This window comes from Mustela lutreola, chromosome 14 (assembly GCF_030435805.1).
Source record: "Mustela lutreola isolate mMusLut2 chromosome 14, mMusLut2.pri, whole genome shotgun sequence".
Lineage (NCBI taxonomy): Eukaryota > Metazoa > Chordata > Mammalia > Carnivora > Mustelidae > Mustela > Mustela lutreola.
The window spans coordinates 67,642,272-67,661,495 of NC_081303.1; the positions used below are offsets into that span (position 1 = coordinate 67,642,272).

At 46.7% G+C, this 19,224-nt stretch overlaps 1 protein-coding gene across 5 annotated transcripts in view; it reads right to left on the minus strand.

The window, feature by feature from the left end:
* PBX1 (PBX homeobox 1) overlaps positions 1–19,224 on the minus strand; it is a 279,587-nt gene that overhangs the window by 36,650 nt on the left and 223,713 nt on the right. For all 5 annotated transcript variants that reach the window (XM_059145472.1, XM_059145474.1, XM_059145471.1 and 2 more), the window contains 3 exons: positions 13,257–13,447; positions 5,544–5,679; positions 750–909 (listed from right to left, as the gene is read on the minus strand). In XM_059145472.1, the coding sequence (XP_059001455.1) occupies positions 750–909; positions 5,544–5,679; positions 13,257–13,447 (487 nt within the window). The remainder of the gene's footprint in view (positions 1–749; positions 910–5,543; positions 5,680–13,256; positions 13,448–19,224) is intronic.

The window sequence follows — 19,224 nt, forward strand, 5'->3', positions numbered from 1 at the left end:
TTTTCATGTGTGGAAATTCAGAACTGGTGGTAGGAGCAAACCCCACAATATATTATGTTAGCCTAAACTCTGAAGTTCGTGATGTAATGCACATTCACTAAAATAAAACGAGGGGCAGAGCACACGACTAATACTACTACAACGGGGAAACTGGAATCTGAATAATGTGAACTAACGACTGGCAATTTTCTTTGTAGTTTGCCTAAAGAAACCAGCAACATAAAACAGTGAAGAAAAACAATTCTAAACAACGTTGAGCAGTAACCCCAGTCTGGCTTTGTAGACCAAAGCATTACAATGAGGAATATTCCTGCAGAGAATGTAGGCTAGTAGGTCACCCAAACAGTATGTGATGGGAATAGCGAAATAGACAAGGATAAAAACTTTATGTGAAACAGACGAAAGGCCAGAGCCCTCAAGGGACTATGTCCAAGTATTAGAGCTAGCTCATTGTCCTCTTCGAAAGAGAATGTGACGGTCCTCTCTCCTCAAAACCAACCAATTTAGGTCTGTCCAACTTAAACAGACACATTGGTGCAGACCTCCAGACAAGCCCGTCTTATGAACAGGAAAACACGCTGCTCTTTGGAAATGAAAGGAAAAACCCAAAGTGGCATCAACAACAGAAAGGACAATCAAATACTTAAGTCAACCAATCGGAAACCTGAAGAATGAAAAGAAAACCCCAATGTAGGAAAAGCAAGTATAAAAATGGAGCACGATCCCCCCAAATCAAAGAAAAAACTAACCAGCTGAGTTAGGAGTCGAGGGTGAGTTAGCTTGGCTTCCATGGGCTGACACATTGGTAGCAGTGACAGCCGTTTTGGCAGCATAAATATTGGCTTCCTCTTGAAATTTACCTATGTTCTTCTTGTACCGGATTCGCTTATTTCCAAACCAGTTTGATACCTAGAGCAGTTGAAGAGAAGAGGAGAATGTTAACATTCCATCCTGTGCAAACAGAAAAATTAAGGCATCGGGGGAGGGCAATGGGGCTGATCCTACTCTGATTTTGCAACAACAATGAGATCTAAAGGAAGGGCACCGAGCGGGGCCATTGCGTATAATGCGAGTCTCCTGCTTAAGACAAAGCCATTTAGCAAAAACAATGCAGCGAACCGTCCTACGGAAGCGCCGCTCATTTGGATTTGGACAATTTTAGTTTAGGACGAGCATTTTAAATTGGGTTACCTCCTAAGAACATGACCCCAAAATAAACACAGCGTTTCAGGAGAAATGTTACTTATCAATGCTAACACTGACTTTGAGTAACCAAGAGGCACAGACTTGTAATCATCCATGCAGGTCTGTATCAACATACAGGTGCTCTCACTGAGGGATTAATTTCACATTTTTCCAAGCTGAAGAAAGCTAACATGGACCACATTCTTAGCCACAGGTACTACAGACCTTAGGATCCAGATAATTCCATCAGATAGATTTCACCAAGAATTTTGTGCAAAGCTTGGGGTTAGCTACACAAGGAAAAACTGAAGCATAGCAGAGATTAGTCCTTGGAATCCCAAGCTTTAAATGTTAAAGCCAACACACAAAATAAACCTAATTTACTTTCATTTGTTAATTTGTTTCCTTCATGTGACTCACAGGAGCTGTCCTGCCTTGATTCCACATGCCCGTTCCCTTTATACCAAGACCCCTGTTCAGACACAAGAGGCGATGCAGCGGAATTCAAGTGTTACCCCTGTCATTCCTGCCTTACAAAGTACGTTCTATACCCCAAGTTCCAGATGTGATTGCAAACTAAAGTGTGTGTGTGGTTTTTTTTTGAATAAAATTACAAAACAAACTATGAATCTGGTGACAGAAGAGGAAGTTGATAACACAGGTACCACTGCTGACATGTATGTTCTATTTACCTGAACAATGGTGGATAAAGGACATTTTTGCAAAACCATAGTTACCTTTGAAATGCATTAGCAAAACTTAAAAATCTCACAAGGTAAACCCTCCTTTGCCTGTGTGACTTCCACTACGGGAGAAAAGTGAAGCCTTTGTTATCAAAACCAAACCATACCACTGCAGTATTAGTAAACGAGAGGAAAAAAAAAATCAGTGACAAATTGCTTGATTCATTGTCAATGCTGGTGCCTACAGGAGAGGAAGGGCACTCTGGGGCCATTTTAGGTTCATAGCATATCTAATTCCATTCCTAAACTCATGCTTTCCTTAGTGTAACTTTCACTATCTGTATGAGGGAGAGGAAAAGAGGCAGCAAGACTTTTCTAAGGTAACTGGGTGCATTGGAAAAAAGGGGGAAAAATGAAGGTCAACTGGGAGGACTTTTGAGGAAGGAAAGAAATGCCTGAGGTCTAGTTAAATAAGCTACATGAAAAGAGGAGAAGGAATATTTTGTGGGAGTGATTCCCTTCTCAACAAGAAGAACCAGCAGGTGGACAAGATGCGTAGTCAGCTCAGGCGTTCCCTACATGGCCCACAAGGTGATACTGGGACGCCCTGAGCCATGTCCGTAATCAGTGCTTTCAATGGTTAACTTGCTGTTCATAGTCATGGAGGGTCTACTGGGTGCTAGGCACTAGGGACACACAGAGGACAGACAGAGTCTGAGACAGGTGATACAGAAAAAATAATCGGTTCTCTGGGGAGAGTCTGATCACATTTCAAACATGTTAAGTTTGAAGAGCTTGGGCAGAGCCATGGCAAAGTCCAGTGGGACGGAAGACACATGCACTTGGTGTCCCGGAAGTCTCATCTGAGTATTCAAATAAAGGTACACCTGCAGCGATGAGCAGAGAAGAGGTTACTCAGAGCAAGTGTGCAGGATAGTCCGTTTCCAAACTGAGTGTGCGTGGAGAGATTGTTCACACAGATCCCCCCCATCCTCCCTTAATTCTGACTCAGGACTGGGGTTAGACCTCAGAATTTACATTTCGAGCCAGCTCCCAGCAACTGCTAAGGTTGCCTTCTGTAGATCACACTCCAAGCAGAACGAGTAGAGAGTGGAAGGACTATTGAGGGATCAGAGGAGAGGCTGGGCTACAGATGGATTTTGGTGTATCTGTACATTTTTGTTCTGTCATGGGAGGAAGCTACAGTAAGTAGATTTTGAAAGAACGTATAGCATAAAAAAAATGGTTAAGAACCATGGGGATAGGCCTGAAGAAATGAGGGCTAAAGAAAAAAAATGGTATTTCTAGGGTAGGTAGAGACAGTAGATCCTCTAAGACCAAGCAAAAGTGCCCCAAGAGAAAGAAGGAAACTCCACAGAGAACAGTATCAAGGAAGCCAAAGTAGGAGAATTTCAAGATGGAGGGGTAATTTTTTTTTTTAAAAGATCATTTATTTTGAAAGAGAGAGAGAGAGAGAGTGTGTGTGTGAGCGTGCATGGGGGGAGGGGCAAAGGGAGAGACTCTTCCGTGCTGATTCCTCGCTGACTGTGGAGCCTGACATGGGGCTTGATCTCATGATTCTGAGATCATGACCTGAGCCGAAACCAAGAGTTAGATACTTAACTGACTGAACCATCTAGATGCCCCAAGATCAGGGGGAGGGGTAATTATTAACCCCCCCCAAAATGACAACAACAACAACAAAAGCCCAAAAAATAAGAAGGAAAGAGACAGCCCCCAAATGGCAAAATTTTAAAAGTCCAAAATTGGGATCCCTTAGATTTGGGAACTTAAGGGAGATTTAATAAATCATAGGGTCCAACAAACCATGACTGGCAGATGGGAGGACTAAGACCCGACAAGCGGGAGTTCCCTAAAATCTCACAGTTGACTCTTGACAAAAACATGCTCCTAGAAAAAGACTCTTATTATTGTATCACATCATACTGTCTTGTCTCCCACAGGGACTTGTCTGGCAAGAACGGAACAGCTCCGTTGTTGTTGGGAGGGAGTAATGTACTGGGGAAGGAAGAAAGGTGTGGCCTTAGGGTGGGTGAAGCAAAGGGAAAGGTGATACAGTATGCAAATATTCATTGTAATGGACAAATTACATGCACCTGGGTTTCCCTAACAAAGGAAGTGACAGTTGCTGGAACAGGCCAGGATTCCATCTTTGATCTAGATATAATACAAACTAGCTCCAGAAGAGTTCATTCTACCATCAACAGGGATTTAGAATTCCAAATCCCAGAATTAGAAGTCAGACAGTCTAGTGATTTCATTCTACTACAGAAGCAGAAGATTCCACGTATCAAATTTACTGATGGTCGATTAGTGATATGGTTCATGCCCGCAATCATTCCTCAAACATGCAACAAATATCAGAAACCAGCAAATGCCTTTCCTTGTGGACAAGGGATCTAAAGTTGGACAAGAATGGGTAGAGACCCAGACAAAACCAGGTGATCTGAGTTTGACCACTCATGTTCTGTTTTCCTACATTTAAGACTGGAACAACCTTCAATTGGGTCAAAGTACCTGAGGAAGGTCGGAGTTGCAAGGGTTGGTGTTTCCAAGGCTTCTGCCAAATCCCCCACAGCTTGTTGGGCAGGCCCTGGAGAGCCCTTCATTGCACATACTCTGTGTAGAGGTCTGTATTCTGAATGGACCTAACTGGGCTTAGTTAAGCACAGATTGATGTGATCAGCACCCAGTAGGGAGTAAGAGAAGCCAGGATTCAAGTCAAGGAAGCACAAATGCTCAGTTGATACAAAACAGCATCGAGTTTGCTTGCAAAATGCTAAGCAAAGTTTCTCACTAGAGTAGGCTTCTTTCCCCCCTTCTCCCACCCCTGTTATGGAAATGCCAGTACACAGAGTTTTTTTGCAGGAGATGTATATTGGCGGGACTTCCTCTTCTCTGACAGCTTTCAGAACTATCATTACTGTTCTCAACTAGAGACTAGGGATGGTATTTGAGGTTCAGATGAAAAAAGTTCTGGATGGATCCCTTGAGTAGACAAAATATACATATGTGTAAATATTGCCTACTTTTCTACTTCATGCTAATGCCGAAGACTCCAGGTCAATAAAAATGTTTTACCATGTACCTTTTCCATGTCAACAGGCACCTGTTATGATTATCACTCTTTGGGGAAAAGGGGCACTCAGTGACATTTTGCGCAACCGTTCCAATGTAATCATAGCGACACGTTAAAATCCCCATACTCTGTCAGTTACAGAGTGAGCACGTCAAGAGAAGACATTTGTGTCCCTTTCACTGAAAAGTTCCACTCACTGACTCTGTCCTGGATTGAGCGCAAGATGGGCTAAGGCATAGACTGTGTTTGAGAAAATAGGATGAGAAATGCAGATACTTTCCAAGGACAGCCAAGAACCTTGACCCATTTTTAAAGCAATGGGGCATTCAATGGGAAGAACCCTATCCTTGTTTGGCTACCGGCATCTACTCCACTCCGGCTGGTCCCTCTCAAGTTTGTCCAAGTACTTACCTAGAAACTCTCCCACTTAAACACATCGAGTGCTTACCTTGACATGTTAGGGTTTTAGCAAATGGACCTTGCAAGGCATAAAAGCTCAGTAAAGCAAAACCTCCAAGACGCTGCCATGTGGCTCTACCAGACCCAGGCTAGCAGGTCTTTGGAGGGCTCCTTACCTGGGACACTGTGATGCCACACTTCTTGGCTAACTCCTCTTTGGCTTCCTCACTGGGGTAAGGGTTGCTGAGATGGGAATAGAAATATTCATTCAGGATTTCCGTCGCTTGCTTGTTGAAATTCCGTCTCTTCCGCCTTCATAAGGAGAAAGAAAAGAATGACAAAAAACATTCACACCTAATAGATATAAAAAGGGAGAGACGAGGACCTACTTCTGTGAAAAGGCAAATTTTTGAGCAAAAAAGTGGATTAGAGGAAATTTGCACCAAGGGGGTGGATGTCAAAGCCATCACTGCAAGTATCTGTTTAAGGACAGACTGTGCACTGACCAGAACAGTCAACTAATACTTGTCCTGGGTGGAGAGGAACATGGAATTTCAAAACTCAGCCACCTTGGTGTTGAATCCTGGACCCACTAAATGCCAGCCGGGGATCTGGGATGCCTCTCCAAGCCCCAGCTTCTTCAGCCGAGAGTGGACAGTCACGCTGGTCTTGCAGAGTGATGGTAACTGGAAAATGAAGCCATACGTGGAGGGTACTCTGTGCGGTGCCCAGTACGTGGCGAATGCTGGGTGACAGTCTCTCTTCCTACCGGGCTCCAGGCTTCGGACCTCACCCTTTAGAGCAATCAGTTCAAATTATTCATTTTGTACAACTTGTGAGATAGCTACGGTTCTTCCTATTTCCCAGTGAAGAATGGAGTCCAAAGGTCATTCAGCCTGCGTGTCACAGAACCAAGGTATGAATTCCGGTGCGCGTAATTAGAAAACCCAACCTCGTTCTTAGGTACAAATTGCCTCCTGGAAATTACAGACTCTGGAGTCTTAAGTTAAAAATAAGTTATTATTTTCCTTTTATTCCCTTCCCAGGTAAATGCATACAGCATTTTCTAAAGGCATCTGGGGAAGAGGGTATGCAAGGCATGGACACTGGCCCACTGGACTGCGCAACCTCCCTCTGAAGGAGACAAGGAGCATTAGAACAGCTGCTAAATGGTAAAACAAAAGCCCATCGAAATCTCTTTAATACACAGGTTGCTGAAAGGAAGAGAACCACGTTTTGAATAAAAGCATTTTTTTTTTAAAGTGCTAATTGAACTAATTTAAAGTGAGAATCACTTGACTGTCTCCTCACAGCTAAGGCCTGTAGGCAGGTTGGGGGGAGCCGTTTGGGGAATCCAGGCTCACAGCAGAGGCTGGCTGGACCTCCTTGAGGCGGGAGACTGGATCTTTAAATCAGCTCTTTTAGCACTTCGCCCTTCTTGCTTTTATCAAAAGCTTTTTCCTTATGGAAGAGATTTCCAGAACATCCTTGGTTATGCCAGGACACAGGATTTCCCGATTTAGCCTAACAGAAAGCACGGAGCAGCCTTGCTAGAAAAGAAATTCAGCTAATATTGTATTTTCAGGGTCCCACTTGGATTAATTAACACAATAAAGTGCCTGATTTTACCGGATGAACACCATCTGTCCATAGGTATTAACCACATCTGTCCAGACTATGCCAAGCCCAAGTCACTTTTCCAAATCATGCTGAGTTTCTGGGTCACCCAGCATCAGAAATTGGATGGAATAGATTTAAAAAAAAAAAAAAAAAAGAGCCCAATTCAGAAAATAGGCATTTGTTAAAAGTCCTTGCCTGGTGGGAATTTGGGGAAGATAGCCAAGTGGCTAACGTGGGCTCCAGGCTTTAGATAACCTCTGGCTTCTTCTCTGCCTAAATAAAACAGTTGTCTTGGGCCTGGGGAACTGGACCCTGAAGGCTCCCTTAATTGGGAGAACCTCGGTTCATTCATTCAGCTGTCTGCATTAGCATCCCACTGTATTTCTTGGGAGTCTTCCAACTGAGCTCAAAGGAAGCCTCTCTGGAATGAGCTGGTGATTTGGGGATGGAGCCGACCCGCTGGTCCCGACTCTCTTCTCACAGTGATGAGCAACCTTCCCTAGGTGGTCTCATCCATTCTGATGGGCTTCCTTATCACCACTCCCAGTGGCTGTCTCCATGGAGAGCCTTGGAAATCCCAAGATCAGGACTTTTCAGACTTCAGAAAACGTAGTGCAAATGAATCACTTCTGATGGGAAGGTTCTTTGAGCTAGACACCTGGCTTTGGCTGGAAGTGGGATCAGCTTGGTGAATTAACATTTGTGACTCTGAGCCCATCAAAAGCCGTGGGAGTTGGGGATCTGGGTTTTTAATGTAAGGAATGTGGAGGTGGAGCAGATGGATAAACATGTACTGGATAAATGCAGCATTTTAGGAATGAAACTTTTTGAATCCAGGTGAGTCAAGAGTGGGCGGAGCAGGCGCCACAGGCACAGCTGCTAAATACCAGATGTGTTACCCCCCTGCCCTGTCCACTCTCCTAAGAGTCGCTGCCTGTCTCCCACTGCACTCCCCAGGCACTTCAAACACACCCTGTGTCTCCAAAACTGGCATCACGTTTCACCCAGACCAGCTCTATTGTCTTCCTTCCCCGTGTTACCACAGATACGGTTCCATGTATGTAATTTGTTCATTCATTCGTTCCAACATGTGAGGACCTAGCAGGTGCCAGAACCCAGGGGTGGTTCTCAACCCCTCTTGCTGTCTTACCTTCATCAGATGATGGGTCCCACAGCAAGTCCTGCCAGTTCTATTCTATTCCAGCCTATTGTTGCTCGATTTTTGAAATGGGTTCAGAGAAGCCACTGTCTATCATGTAATGGTCTGGCTAGGGTTGCACGGCGGCACTTTTGGCAATGAGGGGTAATGTTCTAGATCTCTGCTGCTCAGTCTAGAAGCCGTGAGTCTGCGTGTGGCCACTGAGCTGCTCAAACGGAGTGGGTGTAACCGAAGTGGCAAATTCTGAAATTTTACTGATTTCAATGTAATTCATTTAAAATTAATTTAAATTTAAAAATCAAATAGCCACTTACTAGACAGTGCAACTCTAGACCAATGCGTTCCAGAAACACTTTCTGGAAGGTGTGAACTCACAGCCCTGCCATGCACCATCAAGGGCATGAAATGTCTCTCAAACCTCTTGCTTTCATCTATTCTGTAATGTACCAATGTTTACCTTAAATAAAAATGACCTTCCCCTGCATATTTGAGTAAAACAGGGAAGGTACTTCATACTTATTCTGTGTTCACCCAGTTTGAGGGGCACAAGCTTTAACTGTGAGGTCCTACTGCGTCTCTTGTCCCATTCAGCTCATCTTGAAAAACAAGCATTAGAGTAATTCTCTCAAGCCATGGATTTGATCATGTTACTAATAATAGTAACGGTAATAATAATAATAAAATATAAATATGATAAATAAAATAATAAATAATATGTAAGGTGGTATTCCTTAATATATAAGGAAGTACTGTGTAAATTATGGCATGAATACCATATTCCAGACACTACCCTAAGTTTTATTTTTTTCTTCATATTATCTTATTTATTCCTGCATATGGGATTAGCCCCATTTTACAGACAAAAGTCCTGGGGCCACTTAACCCGCCTTACAGAGGTTGCCAGAACTTGAATCCGAGCAGGCAGTGGGAGAACTTATACTCTAAAGGGCTGTCTTCCCTCCTTAAAGAGTTCTAATGGTTTCTGTTACTTCTCAGGGCAAATCCGGAGTCTTCACGCGTATAGTTAAGGGTCTTCAGTGGACCTGTCCTGTCCCCACTGCCTCATTCCCCCCAGTCCTAAACACACTCTGCATGATTTCGTCCAGCCACGGCATATGCTAGCTTCTCTGTGCCCCAAGGACACTCGTGACTTACACGGCTGTGCCTCTTCCCACCAACCCATGTATTTCTCTCCCCCAGCATTTGCCACAAGTTTACCCAGGTCTCCCCAGCTACACACCACGTTCCTTGAGGGTGGGAGCCACGTGTCACTCGTCTTTGAAACCCGAGCACCTCACACATCATAAGGATTCCAGCGAAGTAATGCTTGTTGGTGTTGGCTTACGTTGTTTCACTTTGCCCACGGTCGTCTCTCTGTCTGGCAGACACGAGGCTGGCTCTGGGATCCCAAACTGTCTGCCCTCTCCCGTGTTCTGCCTCCCGCTCAGGCGCGGAGGTGATGGGAGTACTTCACGAGGAATGCACCATTTTGTGTTCCTTCCTAAGAGCATCTGTTTGTCCCACACCACTGTGAGCTCCTGGGTGGTAAGACCCACATTTAATGTGTTTTTTTTCCCTCTTAGTGATTCCAGTGGCTACTCCAGCGTCCAGCAGAGTAAAACTCAATGAGATACGTCAATCTAAATGCCGGCCAGTGGGCCCAGGCCTCGCCGCATGTCCTTCTCTCTGGTTGCCTGCCTTGTTTAACGTAATCCCTCTCTTGGGGTGAAACGCAGCTGGGGTGAATCCCAGCTGTTTAATCCTCTTATTGTTGTCTCTGGCAAAATGTTATTGAACGGAAGCCCAAATTATTGCTTGAAAATCATTAAGAGAGTTTCTAAGTTCTCTCTCCCACTTTCAATTGAGAAAATGGTGTTGGTGGTCCTGACGAAAACTTTACCAAGTTGGGAGAGCACAATGTTCGGTCCACAGCATGGGATAATAAGTGTCGAATGAATGAAGGAATGGATGGATGGCTTTTTTCTTCTGGCCCAATTAAGTCAATGTAAGGAAGAGAAAAAAGAGTATGACTCCAATGGACAAACCTGGATCAAGTGCTCAGCTGAGCAGTATGGAAAGTGGAATCCTAAGAAGGTACCAGACTCCAGCCTGGCATCGCTGCCCTCCCTGGAGCGTGGGTGGGGCTGTGACAAAGAAAGGATGTCCGTCCTGTGTTTAGGGAGATGAGGCTAAAGCCTTAAAATGGTGAGATTCTCTTGTTGGCTTCCAGGAACAAAGCAAGCAGCCAAGCCGTGAGCTGGTCAGGGAGGGGGTGGCTTCTGGGAGCTGAGGACCGCAGTCCCACAACCACAAGGAACTGAATCCTGCCCACAGCGGGGAGGACCCCGAGCCTCCCCACGGTGAGATCACGGCCTCCGCTGACATCGGGATTAGAGCTTTGCGAGGCTAGGGCAGAGGATCCCGTTCAACTGGGCCCAGACACCCAAATCACAGAAACTGTTTCATTAATATCTTTGTGTTGTTTTAAGCTGCCAGATTTGCAGTAATCTGTTACCGCAACAGGAAACGGAGACAAGGACATACCCGTGACATTACAAAGACTAATCCTCTTACTAAGTCAAACTCCGCTTGTATTTCACTTGTCTTCCACCAAATCTTTCACCGATGAAGCCCTGCCCACCAGATGCACGGGGGGCTATGGGCAGGTCTGGGAAGTCTGTTTGTGGAGCTCCTCTCCAACCACAGAGGCTGGAAGCAATGACAGGAACCACTCCCACCACGAGGTCTGGGTAAACATTTCTGTTCTAAGCTCAGAAAGCCATTTGCTCAGCCTCGAGCTGGCATTGGGAGTTAGACTCTTTCAACGATACCAAATATGCCCTCAAAATAAATTCTGGTAACACTGACAACAGCTTAGTTGTTTTAATTTGGAGCCTTGGCTTAGAGGCACTGACTCAAAGGCTGCAACCAAAGTGGCAAAGAGACCCTCTCGTAAGTGATTGTCCCTCTGACGCCAGCCAGAACCACCTAGGCGAGGGCTGGTAGAAGTGGCAGGAACGTGTGCAAAGCTCACCCAGTTCTGAGCCTGACCTTCCTCTACACACAGCACGGTTACCATGAGCAGAAATTCAGCAAGACGGTGACTCTGCCTCTCCTTTCTCCCCGGGTTCTCTCTGGACGAGAATCCAGTCTGCGCCCCACTTTTCTCTTTTTTCAATATCTACCCACATAAATACCAACTCCAGAATTTTAACTAGGGGAGTTGCCATGGGGATGGAAGCAACACACACAGAGGGGTGGTAGCTGCTGCACGGGTAAAAGACCCAGACAGAGGCCACCAGTCACTTGTGCTCTGCACTCAGCTTGCTTTCAAGAAGCTGGGTTGGCAGCAGGCCCCAAGGCGAGGGAGATGCACGGGGGCCCTGCTTCAGGGAGACTCTGCCTCCCCCATCATCACCACATGCAGCTGGAAAAAGCCCTCTTCGTATGAACTTTCTCTTGACGTGCCCTGTGGAATTCTGGTGGCCCACGATACACCTTGCTAGCTGGTACTCTCATCTCGTATTCCATGTGACCCAAAACACACTGAATAAAAAGGGAGTTGAGGAGATGCCAGGGAGTTTTAAAGGTCTGTGGATTGCAACAACCACAGCTGTGAACAGAGAGAAATACAGGTAAGAGAGCTGAATAATGCATGAGTTTGGGGGTAAACAACTTGTACCAGGAGCAGTGAATCTTTCCGTCTCATTGACAAGGGACAAAACTGTAGATCATGAAATGGCATACGACGTTGACACGTGTGCAGTTCTAATAACTAAAACCAGAGCCTGGGATGATTATTAGGAATTGGAGTAATGAATGGTGAAACCTGCAGGTATAGAAGCGGCTAATCTGAGATGATGGTTGATGGCGAAGGGTGTCCACACCCTGTTAGGTCACATGTGCACACGTCCACATGTCTGCTAGGTCACATGTCCACACGTCCACATGTCTGCTAGATCACATGTCCACATGTCTGCTAGATCACATGTCCACGCGTCCACATGTCTGCTAGATCACATGTCCACACGTCCACATGTCTGCTAGATCACATGTCCACATGTCCACATGTCTGCTAGATCAATGATCAAAACCCTCCTCTCAGGTATACGAAAGACACGATTATCACCAAGTTGCAGGCTGCCTAGCAGAAATTAAAGAAACTGGAGGGATCTGGATCAATCCACTGGTCTAGAGAGTATGGGCCAAGGACTGATTATTGGTTCTCTGTTCTCAGGTTTTAACTTTAAGATGACCTCTTTTTCTTTAAAGTATTTTATTTATTTGTCTCAGAGAGAGAGAGCATGATCAGGGGAGAAGGGCAGAGGGAGAGGGAGAAGCAGGCTCCCCGCTGAGCAAGGGGCCCAATGCAAGACTCGCAACCCCAGGATGCCCTGGATTGTGACTGAGCAGAAGGCAGATGCGTCACCAACTGAGCCGCCCAAGCATCCTGGGGAACTTTCTATCCAGCTTCTTCGACTGAATTCTCATGAGTACCAATGCCAGATGGAAAACATCAAATCTTGATTGAAAATTTAGTGCCCAGCAGACCAGCCCCTGCTCCTTGGGGCCCACGGGACCAGGCCCTATTCATCTTCGTGCTCCTGAAACTTAGCCCAGAGGATGCCACATGGTGATCTACTTGCAAATACTCGTTGAGCTGAACTCAGTGCACTCTCTACCTGTCTGCAGTGTGGAAAAGACCTCAGGTCTCAAACCGCACCATCTTTCTAGAGAGCCTGGGTCACTGCAGCGTCCAGCAAGCCCGCCACAGCCTGGGGCTCTAACACACACCGGGAAAAGGGGTACTGAGCGGGACGAGAATGCTGCCTTTGCTCTCACCCCACTCACTCGTCCCTGCTCCTCACTCAGAGTGAGCAGCCGGGGCAAGAGAAAGCGTCCTCTCTCATCACCCCGTTTCCTGTTCGGAGCGGTCCAAAACCAGTGGCTTGGGCAGTCGTCCTGCAGCCTCCCTCCCAGACTCCCAGGTCGCCCTTCCACCTGGCCTTTGACATGGTGAAAACGCAGCCTCTAGAGAGGGCCAGGTGTGGGTCCCAACCCTGCAGCCGGGATCCCCCCAGGGGACAGGAGGCTCTATCAGGTGACTCACCTCGCGTCCAGAAACCGGGAGCGCAGGATCATGACGGCCTCGCACGTGCTCTGTTTGAGCTGCATCTGGATGGAGCTGAACTTGCGGTGAATGATGCTGACCATCCGCTCGATCTCCTTCGGGGAGATGGGCCTGGTCCGGCTCTGCTCCCGCAGGAGGTTCATCACATGGGTGGTAAACTCGTTGCACGCCTGGAACGGCAGGACAGTAAACACCGGCGCATGGGAAGGGTCTGGGCCTGGATGGAGGGCCTCGTGGGCTTTCCTAGAGACTCACACACGTGGAGACACCCCAGCTAGTCTACGGGGGTTTTGTCACATCGGAGGGACAAAAGAAGTTCCTGGCCTGAAAATGCCTTGCATCCTGTTTGATTCTAACTTTGGCCACAATTCAGATTTTTCTAAAAGGGTAAAGAGAAGTCTTAATCGTCTTTTTTTTTTGCATGATTTCACTACAGTGGAAGGGGAGAATGTGAATCCCAGGGTAAAATATACCCCACAACCCTTCACCCCAATGTTAACAGCTGATGAAAGCTTGGGGTCAGACACGGCATGAACGTCTACCCTGCTCATTATCTCTGATACAGCAGAACCTCCACATGTCCATCTGGGGTTGCATCATCAGCCAAAAGAATGGAATCAGGAAATTAAAGCTAACCCTTCTGAGAGACATCACATCCACCTGTGTCTCCTTTCAGTTTTATCACAAGAATTCCCACCTCTGCTGACCTCTTGAAGACCCACAGCACAAACTGGAAATCTGTCCTCAGAGGCCTTGCGGGAATGACATCAAGGTGCCGGGGGATTCAGGAGCCATCCCTGCAAAAGGGCGCGCTCTCCCGTTACACCCACAAGCCATCCGCTCATGAGGTGAGGTTAAAGTTCGCTTTGCCCCTCTCCTATTCTCCAGGCGAGTAAACCCAGGTGAGTAAAGCCCAGGGAGAGGGGAGGCTTTTTCCTAAAGCACGCAGCAAAAAGGGAGCAGCTGAGTAAGCCTGGGCCTGAACGCCTCCTAACCCAAGCTGGGGATTTCTGTCCTTTCTCAGGGCCCAAACTTGCTCCTCTGAACACCACTGGTGTTCCTCGTGGTGACAATAACTCAGCATCTCAAGTCTGCTTGCCTTAGCAGAGCCGTCAGTCGGAAATATCTAGTCACAGGTTAACTGATGGCAACATTATAAAACCGTAGTAGGTTTGTAACGAAATAGGCAGGCAGTCTTTGACGAAGAACTAGGGACTCAAAGGGCTCCAACTTAATACCAATCCCAGAAACACTCTCGTTAATGGTAACACCACTCCGCCACCCTCCTTACAGTGCAAAGCCTCTCCTGTCTGTCAGGAACGCAGTAATGATGACACAGTCACTCCTCAGCTCTCGAAGAAATCCTTCCAGGTTGGTGGGCCGAAGATACCTAGGCAGATGTATCCACCAGGCTGTGTCTACACTGGGAGTGAGAGGCCTGGTCTTTGAGGCCACCTCTGTGAGTGTCTGAGCAAAGCCTTTCACTACTCAGGGCCTCATTTTATTCATCTGAGGGAAGGGACTCAATCATTCCTACCCTTGAGCCAGGCCAGCAGCCCCTATGGTCTTGTCCAGTGGGATGCAGATGGGAGTCCCTCATGCTCACGAACACAGCAGAGTGGGTGACAGGGGCCAGGATGGCCTGCAGACAGATGCTGCCTCTGGGACTCACTCTGCTGTGAGACCTCGGAAAGTTACTTAACCTCTCGGGGACTTGTCTCCTTTATTTGTGAAACGGCCGGGTCGGGGGGTACCCACCTCAAAGGGTACGGTGAGGCTCAGAAGAGCCATTAGGTGTGTGTCTGGCTGTGTAAGGATGCATCCGGGCGCCAGTTTCCCAGGGTCACGATCACCTTCTTTCTACCCCACCGGTACTTGTGGAAGGTTAATCCATAGATCGGGTCCATCTAACATTCTGCTCTCCACTAAGAAAATTACTACATAAACTCTGCATCTGTATGATCAGCTTCTTCTCTGCCAACCCACCCTCCAATTGTAAACAAAGGGAAGGACACAAAACGTGGCATCGAGTCAATTCTAAGAGACCACGGTGTGGGAAGCGGAGGGCTAGGCACACAGCAAGCACATCAACAAGCTCTGTGTGCAAACTGGGCCCCTCGTTGGCCTGCAGCCTCCTCATCCAGGGTGGGGCGGGGGGGAAGGGGGGGCTCCAACAGGGGAGGAGCTGGGCATGAGGAGTCATTGTTAAGTGCATTCCTCTCTGCCGGGAAGCCCCAGCGCTGGGCTCGTAATAATGTGCTTCATTACAGGGAGTCAAAATAATCGCAATATCTGATGTTTATCCAAGACATTTTATCCCGGGGCCCTTTCCGCTCTGCCATAAACAGACAGTGGGGTCTTTCCACCCACCGCTGAGGTGGAACAAGGCAGCTGCCGAACAGCTGCTCCAAACACACAGCAGAGAGTGGAGACTAGTTCCAAGTCTACTTCAGACGGCCAGGACATCACGATCCAGGTTTCTCTGGGACCTGACGGACCCACACACCACGTCCTCCTCAGATCCCACAAGCTTGCAGCTTTGGAAGCCAGGCTGCCCCCATTGGGTCAGGTGTCAGGAAGAGCTGGGGTGACAACGGCTCATTAACAAGACCCCTCACTGGCTGAGAGCTTCTGGGACGGGGTCGGGGGTGGGGAGCCTCTGCTGTGGACTATGACTTTTGGGACCTCACACTCACTCCAGGTGCCCCTAGAGAGTTGAGGATTTCAAAGGGAAATCCTCTGAACCTTGCCCAAGTTCCAGGTCAAGGGCATTTCTGGGAGCCACTGACGAAAGACCAGTCCTTCCAGGTGTCCTGCTCGAGATGCCAGAGTTTCAAGCTTCCCTCCTACCCTCTGGTTAGCCCGACTTCTTCCCTTCCTCCTTCAGACTGGATCTGGTGCCAATCCCAGCAAAGAACGTAACTGGGATTCAGGACCCTCTTAGCTGTGAACTGACTAACCCAGCCTGGGCTGTTAGTTAGCCCTGGCCATGCCCCAGCAGCATTACTTACAAAAGCTGGAGAACACTGCAAAGTGCCAAGAATATCGTTTTCTTAAATACGGCTTGGAATAACACTCAACCTTCTGACATCATGGCTTTGTCTATTACCAGATGCCAATTTTATACCTTCCTACCTCCGTGATCTGCTGGAGAAGCGTTTTCCTAGCACCGTTTACTGACGAAAATAATTTCCTTCATTTCTTTCTAAAGAAAATCTCTAGGAGCTTTCTTTAATAGCTTCAGGACGAAACAATGGCCAATTCGGGTAGGTGGTTCTTTTTTTTTAAGGGGTGGGGTTGACGAGGGCCATGGTAGCTAATTAGCAGAGCACTAACTAATGGTCGAGTTACCCCTCACTGCCATACTAAGAACAAAACAAAACAAAAATCACAGAGTCAATGATTAATAACCCATTTGGCAACTTCATCCATCCAACTACTAAAGTAGAGAGTAACGTTTTTACTTTACTGAGGTTTCCTGATTTCATTTTTTAAAAGCTTTTATTTATGTATTTATTTATTTTAGAGAGAGAGAGAGAAAGAGCTCGAGCAGTGGGGGGAAGTGCAGAGGAAAAGAATCTTAAGCAGACTCCCCTGCTGAGCCCAGAGCCCAGCCCAGGGCTCAATCTCATGCCCTCAGCCCAAATCCACAGTGGGATGCCTCACTGACTGAGCCACCCAGGTGCTCCTGAGGTCTCCTGCTTTTAAAAAAGCTCCCATGAGGAGTGGCCACAGAAAAATGAACAAGACAAATCTCCCAGACATACTAGCTCGGAGCTTCATGGCCTAATGTTCCTACAATCCACTATTTATTATAATTAACAATATAAGCAGCACTAATAAATTACGAAGTGCCCAATGTGTGTTAAGTAGGATTCAGTTCTTACCCAAAAAATGTCCATATAACTAAAGAAGTGATTTTTTTTTTTTTTGTATTTTTAAGAATAAGAGATACGGATGACTACCCCCTACATACGTAATTTGTTCTTTAGCAATGGCAGGTTTTCCTGAAGTTTCTGATTTCCAAACTCTTTATTATTTAAAACAGGTAGAGAGTGAGGAGACGTTTTTGATGGAGAATATTATTACCCCTAGCGTCTCCTAGGTATCAATTATCAAACTTGTCCATGGAAGTCACAGAGGATAATCTGGCTCCTTCACTGTTCAAGCAAGTCACACTCTCTCTGTAAGGAGTGCTACTCGTCAGGTGGGGTTCCAATGAGAACCCTCAGACCAAGGGTCAGAAACTGGACTCCAGGGCCATCCCTGTCCCTCACTGAATGTGTGACCCACATACACAATGTAAGCCCTCTGATCTCTACCTCTTTGCCTGTTTCAAAATGGAGAGGCTGACTGTGCCTGTCCTGGGTACCCAACCACAACATGACCTTGAGCAACAAGGGCAAGTGTGTCGGCAAAAGTTAGCAGTCAGTTGTGCGTTGCTGCGAACCTGAGCTAAGAATAGAGCCAGTTTTCAACAGCTGCCTGGCTAACATCCAACCCCGTCATGGGTTTAGAGGCGGGAAGGACTTGCTCTGGGCTCTCCTTGTACCTCTGGAGTGTGCTGAGACTATCTAGACCTGCCATCCAGGTCTGGATAGATTGTTTTGTCAGAAAACCAGGCTTCGTTTTAAAGGTAAGGTAGGAATGGCACTGAGTATGGAGAACTCAAGAGGACAGCTAGGGACCTTTACGGGAAATGTCTCTCTGTCTTCCCAAGCTATCCTATAGGTTAGGGCCGACTTTGAACTCTAAGTCAGATCTAAGTGATGGATCAGGTTAGGGAACCTTCAGGAAGCAGTCAGCTCTCTGGAAGCTCTCAGGAAGTGTCTACACGAGCCAACACTGTGGCAAGGACATTTGTTCGTTCCCGAGAAGGCGAAGGGCAATGACTCACAGGTTCTTACTGTAAGATCGCTGCTATTCTCTTCCCCTCAAACCCTCCCTACGCCTATCTGATGGTTGGGTTTCACCATGCGTGGCTGCAAGCTTCGCGGCAATTCCCTCCCACATCATAAAAGAAGGGACTAGGTAGAAATTCATTTTGAAGTTAGATAGGAGTGCAATAATGAAACTTTCTTCACTTTAAATTTTAAAATGCCCATTTCTGTTTTAAAATTTAAACTTTCTATTAAGTTTGCATTTGCCTTCTACCTAGACAGTCGCCTTTGTTTTTTTCTCCCTCTTCTTTTGTGACTCTTAGAAAAGAAGGGGAAACCAAAAAGCTAAGAATTCAAGGAAAGTGAGTTAACTGTTGGATTTCAGGATAATGTTACATCCAACAAAGTGACAATAAATGTATCCATTACCTACTGATGGAAGAAAGGACTCCTATTCAAGTAGTATCGCTCGTCCGGACTGAGGAAGCAGAAATGATACATAGAGTTCCTTGTGCATGCGTGCATGTGTGTGTGTGTAGGGGGAGGGTCCCTTGGCGAGAGCAGCTCTATTATCATTAAGAGTACCTTACATTTATCTATTGCCTTGTCATAAAAGCCTCCCTATGCTTGCCTTCATATAGTTTTCATGGTCCTGTTATACCCTTGACTCCAAATCTATAGCTCTTGGCCATTCACCAGCAGGTTTTGGGTAGACTATGTGAGCCACGGTGTCCCACAGACCATCAGTGGTGTGTGAGGACTGGAATCCAACTTTGTTGACTACAGGGGTGCCCTGAGCCCTTCTCTACTCTTCTTATGGAGGGAGGTGAATACTGCGTTCTGTATCACATACCAAATGAACATGTCTGACTCTCACTCGAATGGAGTCTGGGTAGAGCAAGGGACTTTAAGGCTAAGTTTTTGTATCCTTTCCCATAGGATTCCAGAGTACCCAGAAGAAGAGGAATCCCCCCCAGATAAGGAGCAAAAGAAGGTTGGAGGAGTCCACCGACCTCCCCGCAGGTTAACTCTGCTAATAACCTTTCTCATCCTGTGAGACCTGGGCT